The 15731-nt window shown below is 37.6% G+C and overlaps 1 protein-coding gene across 14 annotated transcripts in view; it reads right to left on the minus strand.

Moving 5' to 3' along the window:
- Nucleotides 1-15731, minus strand: part of lrrfip1a (leucine rich repeat (in FLII) interacting protein 1a) — an 80996-nt gene that overhangs the window by 15248 nt on the left and 50017 nt on the right. For 4 of the 14 annotated variants that reach the window (XR_005992980.1, XR_005992974.1, XR_005992970.1 and 1 more), the window contains 12 exons: nucleotides 12949-13032; nucleotides 12300-12362; nucleotides 9718-9795; nucleotides 7127-7225; nucleotides 6581-6607; nucleotides 4962-5087; nucleotides 4026-4097; nucleotides 2936-3106; nucleotides 2512-2604; nucleotides 2160-2252; nucleotides 1898-1990; nucleotides 1586-1727 (listed from right to left, as the gene is read on the minus strand). Coding sequence is in view for 3 of the 14 variants with exons in the window: in XM_041806848.1 (XP_041662782.1) it covers nucleotides 1586-1727; nucleotides 1898-1990; nucleotides 2160-2252; nucleotides 2512-2604; nucleotides 2936-3106; nucleotides 4026-4097; nucleotides 4962-5087; nucleotides 6581-6607; nucleotides 7127-7225; nucleotides 9718-9795; nucleotides 12300-12362; nucleotides 12949-13032 (1141 nt within the window). In the remaining 11 variants the exon portion in view is untranslated. The remainder of the gene's footprint in view (nucleotides 1-1585; nucleotides 1728-1897; nucleotides 1991-2159; nucleotides 2253-2511; nucleotides 2605-2935; nucleotides 3107-4025; nucleotides 4098-4961; nucleotides 5088-6580; nucleotides 6608-7126; nucleotides 7226-9717; nucleotides 9796-12299; nucleotides 12363-12948; nucleotides 13033-15731) is intronic. The other 10 variants (XR_005992979.1, XR_005992978.1, XR_005992977.1 and 7 more) reach the window with 7 other exon arrangements.

The following is a 15731-nucleotide window of genomic DNA, read 5'->3' on the forward strand; positions in this document are numbered from 1 at the left end:
TCTAATAAACTAATTTCAGGTGGAAGTTGGATTTTTTTTTTCCAAGCACAGTCCTGGATATGTCCAAGATTAGCAACAAAGCTGACTTTGATTCATTTTTGTTTTTTGTGTAGTGACAGAATAAGTTCATCATAGACAAAAATGTCCAAAATTGCAATCACTGCAAAAAATAGTACCAATTACAAAAATTGCTATAAAATTTTTGAAGATTAATATTTTGCACCTTTGAAGCTTATATCTTTCAATCAATTTAAGTACTGATTAAAAACAGAAAACTGTAAATGATTTTCAGGATTTGAACCCCTTAAAATGCCAGTCTGAGTATATGGTGTCACTATTTGATATGAGAATCACACACAAAAACTAGGTTATTTTCTATATAATACATGATGGGGACTGGGGTATTTGTTCAAATCATAGTCTTTAGTTCCATTTACTCACATTACAATCACATTTTTAATCTCTGTGCTATAGCTGAATAAAACTAGGAATTCTGTAATGTCAGTAATTCATTTGGAAGAAAGCAGTAAAATGTATTATTGTTTGTGTACACACCTAGATGACACTATTCTCCCAATATAGGCATGCAATGCATACCATTTTTTAGTGAAACAGCTATAAATATACTCTATTGAGGCTATTTTTTAATTTCAAAAGGTTATAAAATTGCATAAGATTTATGCAATGATCAACCTTATTTTACACTTTACAGCAATTTTGTGAGTTGCAATCAGCATTAGAAGTCAATGGCTTACACTGAAAAACACCCATCTACTGACAAAGGTCCAATTTTGTTTATAATAAGTCTGTAACTAGTAACAGGGTGGACAGAGAATGAAAACTAACTGGAACTTTTTTTTTTTAGCACTATTTGTCCAAAGTGTATCTATTTATGTGGTGGTGGGTGGGTTTGAATTCAGTTGTGCCCTCCTGAAAATATTTTGATTCATAAGAAAAAAATGTTTCATGTATTTATTGATTTTTTTTTTTTTTTGGTCATGACAGTTTTTGTATTTCACAGAACACTTTTCTACTGTTTCTGTCATGTCCTTATTTCAGTCTGATAGTATTTGTGCTCTTAAGTTGCATAGATGTTATGCTGATACTAAATACTCTCAGTAAATATAATCAGTAAAAACAATATTCTAACTGCAAAGCCCATTTAATAATTCTCTATTAGCATAATATACTTCTTCAGATAAAATTTGATTACTGTTTTTTTTAAATGACTAATCTAAGCTCCTCTCATCAATGTTGGCTTAAATCATGTGATTTAAATAAAAATATAAAATAACCAAATTAAATAGAAATTCTTCTTTATCTTTCTCGTCCTCAAAGAAGAATGTAAAATACCACCAGAGTAATCCTCTCAGGCCAGTGAAAAGTAGAGTTTTAATGATAGGACAGATCAAGAGCACAACATCTGTACATGAAGACTTCGCTCCAAAATATGGCCCATTTTTAGAAAATTCAGATGATAGTTTTAAGAAAAAAGCTGCTTTCACTCATGTAGGGGCTTGAATTTTGGAGTGAAGGTCTCTAAACAGTTTAATGAAAGACAGTTTTATAGTAATTTGAGTTTTACCAAGCATGCTGTTCCCCTCTGTCGGTGTCTGTGAATCCTGTGTTGAGAGGGAAGCAGGATCTTCACTGGGGGAGCCGTCAGCTGGTGTCTCACCAATGTCTCCATTTATGTTAAGATCAGGTCCCAAAACTATTCCATGTTTCTAAGAAATAAAGAGTTCATATTAGATCCATAGATTTCACATAAGAAAATAAGTAAATAGGTTGTTCAGTTTATTTTGTAAGGTTGTAAAACAAAATACTGATGTGAAATTTTTCTTCCAGAACTGCACACAACAGGAATCAAATAAGCATCAACACTCGGCCTGAATACCTTCAAAATGTCTTTCAGCTTGACCACCTCTTCTCTGAGCTCATCTCGCTCGATTCGGATTGCGTCTGTGTATTCTTTCTGTCGCTCTAAGGCCTGAGCACAGCCCCACAGTGGCAGAGTGAAAAGGTGGTGCACAAGAGATGAAAAGATGGAAAGAAAAAGTTGGCATTCAGTGTCATGCAAAGGAGATAATAGGATCAAGTCAGAAAGTGTGAATGCTAACTGCTAACAGATCTGCTAGCTTTGGGCTCATCGGCCGTACCCCGATTTTTTTATCCTTCCATTCCACGGTCTCCTGCAGGTCTGATATTTCTCTAACAAAACCCTCCTGCTTCATACGCAGCTGACGGATCTCCTAAAAAGGAGGGAAAGGGAATGAAGTTTGAGGAGTAAAACAGAGGGAAGTGTAAAGAAGAGAAGTAGTGCAGGAAAATCCACAGCATAGTGTGTGACAGGTGTGATTTGCAGCCAAACATGCAGTCATCTTAAGAGGAAAACTGAGCAGAAAGCAGCAGATTATTTTTTCTAACATTTGCCTCTTTTAAGCAAGTACGTTTCTCCACTTTCTCTCATACTTAAAGTGATGCACATTTACACCTGTAAACTGTACTCACATTCAGCAACTCTTCACTTTGTTTTAGTGTCTCTTTCATTTCATTGAACTGGAACTGGAGCACAGAGTAGGCATGTTTCTCTCGCTCGCATTCCTATGAGGACAAGAGATGGCATTTTAGTAATCACTCTGAATGAAATACATGACAACCCACCCAAAAGCATTACAGCTGAAGTACGTCCATCTTTTCAATTGGCTGTGATATCTTGACCAGCTCATGTACTAACAACTGTCAGTCTAAAAGCTTTCACACTTGCACTATGGCCCCAATTTGGTGATATATTGCACATGAAATGTTTGACCTTACAGTCATGGATATTATGTGGAAAAACTGCGCTGACTTGGCAAACAGAATCAAGTTCATTTAAAAAAAAAAAAAAAAAAAAACAGGTGTGAAAAAGCTCTTAATTAGGATGACATTGTACCTTGACTTTCTCCTCATATTCCCGACGAGATTCTGACAACAGTTCCTCCAGCTCCATGAGTGAGTCCTTGAGTGTGTCCACCTGGTACATCAGGTTGTTTTTCTCATTATCCAGCTGGGCATTAGATACCATAGCCTTGCGGTACTTCTCCTCCACTTCTGCTAACGTGTCCTAAGATCATCATGAAGGGAGAATACAGGATTATAAAAACAGTGCAAGCTCAGAGTTACATTTCTAAAACCAAATTAGTAACTTCTTATTTACATTGTCAAGGGTTTAAACAATTTTATCAGGATGTGACTGGAGGAATAGATGGATAAGCTTGCAGAGAATGAAAGGACGTTTTTGAAAGCCAAACTAGTAAATTTAGCTCTATCAAAAAAACTGACTGATGGGATGGGGAAAAGGAGGGAAGAAATTCATCCAAAAGGCACACAGAGTAAAAACAACAGAGACAGAAACATGCAAGTGCTACTCTGCAGATTTCAAAACAACATGTGACTGCAGGATTGAAGCTCTGACATTCTGGTTGTGAGACCGACTATCAGTGAGCAACTGCCACCCTAAATTTCAATACTTTATACTTTATTCCAGACCCATAGGTCCATGTCAGATACATAAAAAACATACAATAAAATATCTGCATTGCAGTAAATTTACTCCTGATCATCTTTGTGTCAAAACAATTCATGGCTGATGTGAGATTTGACTATAAAAAAAGTAGCTCCTGTTCTACAGTTTCACTGATAAAAATGTCAGTGAAGTAAGCAAAAGATCAGACAGTTTAATCTGCAATCAGATTTAGAGTTGGATTGAATTTTATGTGCTTTGCCTGCTGACTGTGACAGCAGCAGATATAGTTGGATTAAAATGTTAAAATGAAGATTTTTTTTTTAAATTATAGTAAGATCAGTAAAAATAGAATGCAAACCTCTGTGTCATTTTGGAACTACATTATTGATTTGGTTAGCCATTTTTGTTCAACTTTGTCCTAAAGTGACTATCATTCTGTTAACTATAGAGAGTTAGGCACATCAAACATTTTAGTTCACACTGAGTCTGGGGTTTAGTGCAGGTCTCAGGCTTATACCTTGGCTTCTTTAAGGTTCTGCGTGTACTTGCTTTCCACATCCTGTATTTGATCCTTCAGTTCATGAATCTCCTGATGAATGGAGGAGCGGCAGCAGCAGTGAGCAAAGAAAAGCAGCATGACAGCATCAGAAATAGTGACAGGATGTGTTGAGAAGGCAAGAAAAGGCATCAGAATTGTTTGCATAGGGATGAAAATGGAACAACAGCACAGAAAGTGCTAGAAGAGCATTTTTAGACAGAGGAAAGTTCCCTAAATTTGTATAATTCTTTTATTTTTGCAAATGTAAGGCTGTCAGACTAAGTTTACATGTTTTCTAGAAAATGAGATAATTTTATTTTCTTTAAGTTACATGACATATTTTTTGAAGCGAAAGCAGGAAATGTTTCTGTGATCAAAATGAGTCTAGTATTCAAAATGTTTTAAAGTCTTGGCAAGTATTATGATGGATATGCTATCACTTTCTGGTCAAACAGTTCAGTAAAATCAGAAAAATCAAAAATAAGCTGATCTTCACTATATGACTAGCATAACAAGTCCTGTGAAAAGTAAAAGTTTCATATCACTCTACAGGTTTATGACATTTATATTTGTACCCATAAAACTGCTAAAATATGACTAACAATTCTTTTGGAACTGTATATGATTTCATCAAAGTGGTCCAGTAGGAGCGCAGATGACCTAGTGTTTAGGTCAGTCCCATGTACATGGCAGCTCAGGTTCAAGTTCGGCCTGTCCTTTCCTGCATGTCTCTCCCCCACTCTCTCATCCCAGTTTCTGACTCCATCCACTGTCCTACACTATCAATGGCATCAAAGGCATAAAAAGCCCCAAAATACATATTCAAAAAACGGTCCTGTAGCTGTTTCTTATGCCTAATGATTTAACCATGAATAATCTGGTAATGTCCTCTCTGTCCGCAGGGCAGTACATTACCTTGATTTCTCGTAAAGATGTTTCTGCATCTACAGTTATGGCCGTCTCCCCACTTCCTCTCCTCGAGGAAGACCCGCCTAACGAGGTGAGGGTGGTTGCAGTTAAGGCAGAAGCTGCTCGAGATCCCTAAAACAGAAAAACACAGGTTTATTTAAATGCTCAGTGGTCCTTTTGTAATACAATTAAGCCTGAGAAATGCTTCAAATAATATTTGTATATATTATATAAACTCTTACAGGTATTCAACATTACATATTTATTAAAAATAAAACAAAAAGCAGTGATATATAAGCTGTAATTTTACTTTGAAATATGAAATGTTGGGTAGCCCTAACCCTTATTTTTTGTGTGTATATTTGTGAATGTCAGTGAGAAAAGCATTTGTTTATATGGTAAAGTTGAATCCAGCTCATTTATCTGATACACAATGGGGCATTTCCACCACGTGGTCCGGTTTGGTTTAGCACACTTTAGCAGGGATCTTGCTCGTGTTTCCATCATCAGTGTCCATTCAGTCACATTCAAAGTGATAGTAAAACCAGCTCTCAGCTGTCACTCTGTTCTTCTTAACAGCTGTTTTTTGGCTCCCAAACATCTCTTCATTTGGTACCATTTTGGCTTTTTTAAAATTATGCCTAGTCAACAAAAATGGAATTAAAAAAACAGCTCCTAATAACTTTAATCAGTACGCCCTAAGTTTTTTTTGCTAAATAGTATATCACAGTTTCAATAAATAGTATGTCTCGATTAAACAAGGGAGAAAAGCTATTAAAGCTCAGTAAGATCTGAGTCACATTTTTTGTTTGTTCCTTAGTTCAGTAGTTCTCCACTGGTGCAACCCAAAAGTGGGTGGCAAAAGTCTATGAAGAACATGCATCCATACCTTTTATTTACTCAGTTTTACTGTGATAATGGGTATATTTGAATGTGTTATCAATATTTCAACCCATTTATCTCCCTTTCTTGTAATAAAAAAGGTGCTTTTACTGTGATAATGTTTCAGTTTTGTCCTGTCTCTTTTCCTGTTGTTAATTCTCTTCCAGCCAAGATCTAAAGTGCAACATTTTTGATTAACTAAACATGCATTGTTGAACATTTTTGGAAATTTGGGTCATGATTTATTATCAAAGATATGGGTGGGTCCTGCTGCTAGACCAGTTAACAACCACTGCCTTAATTAATGTTGATGCAGGGGAAGCACAAATCCTTCTGATCAGTCTACAGACCGCAGTGAGTCTAGCTCCACTCTTTACGGTCAGACAGGTCAGTTTGGTACCTCAACAAAAAGGTGACAGAGTAGGATGGTATTAGGAATCTTGGTACCCTTCCCAACTTTTGACAGTGAAACACAATTAATTGTGTACGAAACCTAATAGACCTGAACTAGACCCCTTGGTGGAAGTCTTGTACATTCAAAAAGACCAAAATGGAGGTTGCTGCTACCAGGTATTACATAAAACTGTAGCCAGGTACTTAAGTAATTTAAATTTGAATTGTAAAAGTTCAAAATTGCACTTTTTACGCATGGAAACCCATAAAATGTCAAGACCGGGTCACCTGCATTCTCCTTTAGTTACTTCAGGCCTCTTAAGTAACAAAACATTTTAGTGATCACTCACCTTCTCCAGATAATCTCTGTCCTCCACCTGTGGAGACAAAAGAAAACCAGTCAGAATAAACAGAAAACAATGGAGAGGACACAGGGATGAGAGGATAAGGAGGAAGGAAGCACGCTCCAAAATCTTCACAGCTCAGCAGAAACACAAAGATTTAGCCACCAGGACACAAAATAACACTTCATGCATTTTTTATTTCCACTCTTGAACGTTAAGAAAAGGCACTAGTTTCTTTCACTCTTCAACACCATGCAAATACTTTATACAAAGAGCAAAACCTCACTCAGAAATCTAAGTTCACTAACCAAAACTCAACAACAACAACTCCAACAATAGATCATGTGTGAGTTAACATTTCCACAGTTTTCACTAGTAGTGAAAACACACTAGTAGTGTCCACAGCCAACACACATCTTATCCTCAGATACAAACACAGTTTTTAGTCAGTTCTCCTTTAATGGTGAGGTCCAAAAAAAGGCAGCCAAAAAAAGCAGAAACTCAGCTCACATCCCAGCCTCCTCGTCCTCCTTCTGGTGCAAAGCGACTCACGTCAGAAAAGTCAGGAATAGTAACATCGTCCAGGTCCCTGGGGAGGCCACTGCTGCTGGCCGCACTCCTCAAAAAACTGGCAACAGAGCTGCAATTGTCCTACATTGGCCACCAGGGGGCGACACAGAACAGTATTCAACCAAACGCAAAAGGGCTCATGAAAGTTGAGTCTCAGCAGCATCAGAGCAAGAATTAATGCATCGTACAGACAGAAAAAAGCCTGAATGTTGGTAAAGATAATGATTTTGTGCCTTTGTTAATCAATGGCACTATAATAGTTGTTTCTTATCAAATACATGAGTAAAAAACTTGAGTCAAAGAATATACAGTACACTGGCTGGCCACTTCATAAGGTATACCTGTTCAACTGCTTGTTAACACAAATATCTGATCAAAATCATGTTCAAAGTCACAGTAAATCATCTTATTGGCCTTAACAAGCAGCTAAACAGTGTACCTAATTAAGTGGTTAGTGGCTGTAAATGTGAATTGATGGATCTGGATGTAGTCTTTCAGTGATTGATGAGTTCCACATCCATTTACATTTTCAAAAGATTATCAAACAACCTTCTTAGTGAATATCATCCTCATCACAATCCCATCATTCCATTTCACAGTAATGCTTTGGGCATTAGCATGGATGAGTATTACTCAGGGTTTTTCCCCCAAATCAATACTATTAAAAAGGTGCTGATGCTTAAACAGTGTCTGAATTCTTACTTTTCACAGAAAGGTGTGTTAAAAATCTGGCTTATTAAAGCTGTCTCAGCATCATAAATTATTCAGAAGTAAGATGCAAACAACATTTAAGTAAAGCAGACAGGTGCAACTTCTCCATATATTTTGTGCCTGTGCTTTTGAGTGGTGTGGGATGGAGTTGGGGTGGTGAGGTACTAAAATGAAGCTCCAAGATCCGTCTTGCAGTACTGTTCGGTAGGTACTGGATGTGTTGACACCAGTTCTGCTAGATTTTGATACTCATCCCTAGGCATTGGTGTGATTTTGTTATCCTGAGTGATTTGTGGGGAGTTCACTGAGATCACTAAGACAGAAAATGAAACATAAAGAAACCCTGTAACGTCTGTGAGGTACAGGTCGACCAGGAAATACCTGCTCACATTCAGCTCCAGAAGTATTGTTTGAATTGGCAAACTCTCTGCCATCTCTGACTCTTAGTTACAGCCAGACTAAACTCTTTAATCAAATATGAGATTCTTCTGATGTCAACATAAATCATAAATCAAACATTATGCTGTTAGCACCTGATGAGTAGACAGTCAAAGGCAGGGACATGTTCACTTCATTAGATTAACATTACTGTCTTGTACATGTAGTACAAAAAAAAACACTTATTAATTTTGAGAAAGATTAACATGTAGGCTGCCACTGTTGTGCAATGCACCGTGGGTAGTGAGGTCAAATGACTGTATTGTCATTCTAGCTATGAAGTGTCACACTTAAATGCAGTTTTATGGCTGAATCGAACTATATGATTGTTTTTTCTTCTATGATGGTACCACATCAGAAAATGAAACAAAAATATCGTCCTGTCTGAGCCAAAGGATTGACAACATTACAAATATAATCCTGACTAATCATGTATGCTATCATCATGACTATCTGTCGTCCCTGCAACTGTGCGTGAGTTTACAGGTTATTGAGGAGGCGGGTCGAAGAGTGTCAATCATGGCTATAACAGAAATGCTCTTTGTGATGCACATGAACATGGACTGCCTGGGTAGCAAATGCTTATCCTATTGGTTAGCGTCAGGATGCACATAGCTGATGTCAGATCAGGGTGTCAAACTTGACTGAAGATTCAAGCACATGTCAGACACATTAAGTCCTTTCCAATCATGGTCATGGGGCATCTTGGTCCCATTATGTCACACTATAAGAGCATTTGTAGTTCCTTACAGTCGACATTTCATGATGGGCTGCAACAACAAAATGTGCCAAAATCATGCCAAGTCCTTGTAGTCTGATCCCCTAGCCCTTAAGTAAAAAAAGACAAAAAGGACAACGTTACCGTAGTGTGGTTTGCTCAGAAAGATGTGGGAAAAAAAACAATGGAGCCATTTGACATCAATACCCAGAGTGCACTGCACAACAGCAACAGCCTACATGTGAATCTTTTTTTTTTAGATTTTCTTAAAATGTAGAAACCAAGAGCAAGTCTTCGTAAAACATACATCATTTGTCTGTAAATGCCAGGTTATCCTTGAGTGGAAACACAGCAAAATCTACCAGCATGTGGTGAAAAGGGAGCCTCATAATAAAGGAAACTAAAAAAGATTAAGAAACAAATCAGACTGTGAAAAGGAGAGAAGTTTATATATATGTATAAGATAAAAAGATCAAGAAAAATGTAATCACAGCACTGGCAAATACATAAAGAAAAAAGAAGAAAAATAAGTTAATTTAAGTGTAATATTGGTTAAAAGAATTTCCAAAAATAAAGTCTAATAATTCCAAATTCCTTTTTAAAGGGGTTCTGATTTTTTTCAAACTAAACTAAACAACTACAACACAAGCTGATGCAGTGTAAATCCCAGCGTTGGTAGTAAAGTGTGTGGGGAGTGAAGGCTCACCACTGGGCTTGTGCGGGCCGAGTTTGTCCTGGAGGAAGCTCTGGACCCGGAGCTGCGATAACTAGAGTACTCTAAAGGCTGAGGAGGAAACACTCTGTTATACAGCATGACTATAGATACAGGAGGGTAAAAAGGCAAGCAGGCACTCACTCAAACTTTATTAGTAACTTCACTAGTAGCAAACCCATGCTTACAGACTGGGCATTTTTAGTAATCTTATAAGTTTCTTGCATGCTACACTGTGTGACATGAATCTCATAGGACGTCGGGTTTGATGTGTGCAGACTGTACAATGACAACGCCGCTGAATCACAGGCTACGACGTACGCCGATATACAACAAAATAAACTGCATCAGTGTACGCCACATCAGCCAGTGTCATCCATCTACACCACCAGTGCTGGAGGTGAACAAGGAAGCAAAGTAACAACAAAGCCGTTGTAAGTGTAGCATTCATATGCTTAGAAACCATCTGAGCTCGAGATTTTCCTACATGTTGGAATCCCACAAACATCTGCTTTTCGGCATTGTCTCCATTCCATTGCTAACTTGTTTGTTTGCAGTCACCGTTACGTAATTTCTCCCTGCAATACTATTGGTCGGTTAGTCGATGTAAACCAGCTATTACGAGAGTCTGTTATTTGTAATGTACAGTTTGTTTTTATAACTGGGAGTTTTTCTTTGTGTCTTGTAGATGGTCCTGTGAAGAGTCCTGTAATTGTAAATTTGTTTTATGTTCTTTGTAATAACTTGCTATCAGACAACAGATGAAGTTTATTCATTGTGCTGATAACGGCATTTTTACATGGGTGTATACTGCAGCAATGTCAATTAATTGATTAGTTAATTGAATTAATGTTATTAACTACCACGACTCTGAATTTCAGTCATCCCAGAAAATGAAGCCAATTTATAGATTATTTATTTCCTTCCAAGTTATTTTTTGTCTCAATGAATAATTGCAAGTGTTGGTAACATGTTACCCCAAAATTTATGAACTTAGGGATGCAAAATATTATTGGCATTATATTGGTACCAGTAGATACTATTATAAAGTTGAATATTTGTATCGGCAGATATGAAAATTTCGGCAGCATATACTTTATAAATTGGCCAGTAATACCAGTAAGTGTACTACCAGGTATAGGTGGTTCCCCAGGGTACTACACACTCAAGGAGGCCGATTGTCAGCTTTGAATATCTTGTATGAAGCTCCAAATGTAAAACAACTACCAGACTGTTGACTTCCCCATGACTCTCTTTGCAGAAGAGAAACTTTACAATTAAAATTTGAGTATTTATCTGTATCATTACTGGCTAAAATGTGTTTGGGAATACTGGCAAATCAGATACTGACAAAAATCCAATAGCATGCATCCCTAGAATTCACGAAGAACCATCAGTAAGGCAAATGTCTCAAAAGTGTCATGCCTGACTTCAAGAAAATGAATGCATCAAGGCCTGGCATACATCACAAGATCACTGTACTAGTTTTCAGATCGATTCCCCGCTTCTGGCCAAAGTTAGCAAAGGCCCAATTATCAGCTGGTTCTAAAGATTACAGATTTTTGTGGTGCGTCTTAAGAGTGATCTTTCCCTCTCCAATCTTCTCTGAACACAGGGCTGCCCCAACTTAAGGTTATTAGTATTAAACATGTTTAATATTTACAATAATAAATTCTGTTGTGTCAAGCGAATAGGATTGTTAAATGAAATAGAAAAAATAGCTAGGTAGGGGGCAAGCTGACTAAAGGAGGAAGCACAACAAACACAGCCATGGTAATGATATTAAATGTGAGGCATAAATTTACTTAGACATCAGAAATGATTTGTGGCAACAAGAGGAGTGTTTATACAACATGTCCAGTAAACAAGCAAATTTACAAGGAGAGAAATTAGTACCCCAGAGGATGCGGCAGGTAGCTAATTGCAGTCTACAAAAAGCTTGTGTTCTCTTCAGTCATGTGACCATGCAAGATTTGAAGTTTGAGAGTAGAGACTCAAGTTGTTGATGAATAAATTTGTTAGTTTGTGGTGTTCTTTGGTTGTCTTCTGGTTTCACACCAAACACTATAAAAAACATGCTTAAATCTGTTATTATATGTTTGTGATGTGGTCACACGTTTTTAAAATTGTTTAAAATTAAAAATCTATTGATGTGCACCAGGCTTTAGGTGGCTGAATCATCATGACTCATGAGTTTTTTATTATGTTTATGTTTTCTTCATTTAAAGGGACAACAAAAATGGCTAAAATCAAGATTTTAAAACTGTATACAAGGAGCCAATGTGGCTCTTATATAAGATCTACGGCCCAGTTTGTTAAAATCCAAAGCAATCCTCATGCACAAGCAACAAACGCTCTAGTCTCTAAATATTCAGAGAGATTACCTTGTTTGAACAAAACAAAAGCAGAGTTCACACAGAACCCATTGTTTAATTTCACAATAGATTATCATTCATGCTGAGTTAAGAGGAAATCTTCTTATGATACACTGCTAGCATTTACAAACAACAAATACTTTCACACGTGTCCACTCATAGGTTGCAATCAACCACAGCAATAGTGCCAGGTAATCTTACATGGGAGCTGGAGCCTGTGACTCGCCGTGACCCACTGCAAAGACTGTCCTCGTATAATGAGCTCTGAGGACACACACACACACAAATACAAACAAACACAGAGTAAGCAGGTCGCTCATTCAGCAGAAACACAACAGGGAAGAAATACTGTGACTTTAGGACATGCTTTCTAGTGAACGGCGGGAATGTTGTATCCTAATATACGTGCGTGATTGGTTCAGAACTAAAATGTGCAGCTGCTGACTTAATTTAAAAGTGACAAAGCGTTAAATGAATAGCTCTTAATTGAATCATTAAATCCATTTACTGTCCGGAGAAACAAGCTCAGTATCAGGTGTCCTTACAAACACAAAGAGTCATCTTGAGTGTGCAGAGGTTATAAAAAGGTAAATCTGAATGAAACCAACCCTACGATAGAGCTGCTGGGAGATCTGACTGAGTGACCTGTAGAACTGCAACAAAGCATGAAGTAAGAATAAAGTTCACGAGGCAGCAGGTTGGAACAAGTCGTAAAAACACGGGAATGACAATGAGGGCTAATTTAGCCTCCTTTCATCATGTTTCTCTCCTCTGAAAGCTGAAAGGTGGTCAGAGTTCAGAGTTTTCACCCTGCCACTGTTTACATTCATGCGTTTGTCTCCATACAGACCTGATAACCATTGAAAGTGGAGCCTGGGATTCTGGAGGAGGACAGACCATTGAAGCTGTACAAGTCAGAGGAAGCATAAGAAGCCTGAGAGGAGGAGAGCGGAGGCAGGAGAGTAATGGAGAGTAATGAGCCAAGAGGAGATGAGAAACTAAGGAGTAATTTTGGAAAGTCATCCAACTCTCTCTCTGCTATGGGCAACTTGAACCAGTTTGCTATATATGCAGTCTGTGTTGAAAAAGTCATGCAGTGTGAAAATGCAGCAAAACCCATGCACATTGCACGCACAAATTATCACCATAATACTGAGCTACAAATTCAGTGAAATCCATCTCCACTATCTGGTGCACTTTTAACTAAAAAGTACAAAAATGTTGTAACTGCTCCATTAGTGAGGTCTCAGTAGCAGCTGTGATATAGGCTGTGACCGCTGAAAAATAATTAGGGATTTGCTGATCTGACCCTGTATCAAGTATCAGTCCAATCCTGACTCAAATAGCTAGACATCAGACATCATGACAATGGGCTAAATCCTTGAATCTGAGCCACAGAGTCCACTTCTATGTTTACAGGAAGTATGTGCATGTGCAACGTCAGTGTCTTCAGTTCCCAGGAGGGTCTGTGCACAGCATGGAGGTCAGACAAAAATGCTTATAGATGAATTATGCACAGTTTCAACAAGTGGTAGTTTAAACAAAGAAGGAAAAAAAACAAAATAAATCCATTAAAGCTGTTGGACTAACTGCAAAGATGGTGCAGTGATAGAGAGAATGACAAAACACTTAGATCTTGGTACATTTTATCAGTGTCAGTACTCTCTGCCTGGCTTCTATAAGGACATTTGTAAACATTCATCAAATGAGTAAATGGATGTAAAGTTGTAAGAATCACTGCAAATACCAGGAGTTATAACCAAAGGTTGAAAAAGTACATGACTCTAAAAATCAAGTAAAAGAACAGTGACTTTTGTTTAATTTTACTCCAGTAAAAGTAAAAGTACAGGTCAATAAATCTACTCCAATAAATGTAAAAAGTATTTCATTTAAAGTTTACCAAAAGTACTAAGTAGCTACTGAGGAGTTGTTCAGTGTAATATGTTTTTTCCTTATTGGCAGTAAGAAGGACAGAACAGATCTCCAACCAGGCTGTTCAGGTAAAGTCACACCTCTATAATAAAGTAAATACACAGTAAAATGTACAGTGTTAATTTAACTGTTCTAGAGTAAAATTAACTCAAATTAAACTATATTTTTGAGTGTGTAAGTATCTAATAATATGTCAGAACTGCATTAAGTCTTGAAAATCTGTGGTAAGGTTGGTATCCTCTCGCAAGAGCAAAGCAGAGAGTCAACTTCATGGCTATGCACACTAACGAAGAATAAGCTTTACGGGTCCTTTGGGACCTTGGTTCTCAAGTGGTGGGTCGGGAAGCCATTTTCAGTGGATTGCAAATGTGTGCCTAGAAACAAAATATGTGTCAAAAGTCTGAGATGTTCTTTCTTCCTGAAGGAAATGTCTTCATCTCCTTGTTCTGTTACATTTTTTGTTCTATTTTCGCAACCCAAATTTGTCACTGAGGAGGTTGTAGTGGTCCTGATGCTAAACCAGCTGAGAGCCACTTCTTTAGGAGCACCCAAAGTCATAGGCAGGAACCCTAACTCAGTGGATAACTTCACTCATGGTGCAAATGTGTCTCTTGTCTAAAACAAGAACAATCCACCAGAAATGTGACCAAATGAACTTCAGCAGGGATCACTGTTCAAAAGTCAGCATCCAAACACGACCTAACACAAATAAAACAATCACTGCCCAAGGGCATTATGGGGAACTGTGATCAATTGACTCTTTATAGAGTTGAACTAACATTGGTGGAACAACACTGTAAAATAACTCATAACTCTTTAACACAGATTTTTGCCGTTTTCAAAAACTGTTTTAGGATGTGATGTGGAATCATTCTCTTGCTATGTGCTACTCTGAAGTCAACAGAGGCTGAAAAAGTACCCGAGTATTTTACTCATATAGCTAACCGTTACAGGTACAGTTACTCTGGTTAAAATTTCCTATAGTATAAATAAAAGTACTGATTTAAAATTTACTCAAAAAACTACACAACAATAAGACTCAATTACAGTAATCTGAGTCAATGTAATTAGTTACTTTCCACCCCTGGTTATAACTTAGCACAGTGCAGTGCTAAAGGCTAAAATCTTCCACACCAGCAATTTAGTTTCAACTGCCACCTAGTAAATGCTGTTTAAGGTTAACAAAGTTCATGAGATTAATTTTTTAACAGATTTATTTTGGGGCTTTTTATGCCTGTATTGATAGGGAAAGGAAAAATGAAAACAAGGATGAGAGAGTGGGGAAACGTGGGAAAGGAGGCACAAGTTGAGCCACCTGCGTTGCACCCTCCTGCATGAAACTTTTTAGCAACACATAAAAGCCACAGGGAACAAAGACGTGCTCCACTTTGCTTTCCAGCTTAATAAGGGCTCACTGTGACAGCAGAGGGTGAGTGATGCTGTTGCAAATGCAAATAGCACACAAATTATTGCATAGAATGTGATAGTTTCAGTTTACATGGATCTGTTAGATACGATTTACAAATTTGGAAAATCTGATGCACCCTGGTACGGAAGTGATTCCCAGTGTCATCATCACAGCATGGCAAACAGGTTATTAATTTAACACTGGTTTCAGAGCTCAAAAAGTTGGATCAGTGCATTACTCATTAAAATATTCCTGCTGGAAAAAGCCCCTGATCAAAGTATGCCCATGAACAA

Source organism: Cheilinus undulatus, linkage group 15 (assembly GCF_018320785.1).
Source record: "Cheilinus undulatus linkage group 15, ASM1832078v1, whole genome shotgun sequence".
Lineage (NCBI taxonomy): Eukaryota > Metazoa > Chordata > Actinopteri > Labriformes > Labridae > Cheilinus > Cheilinus undulatus.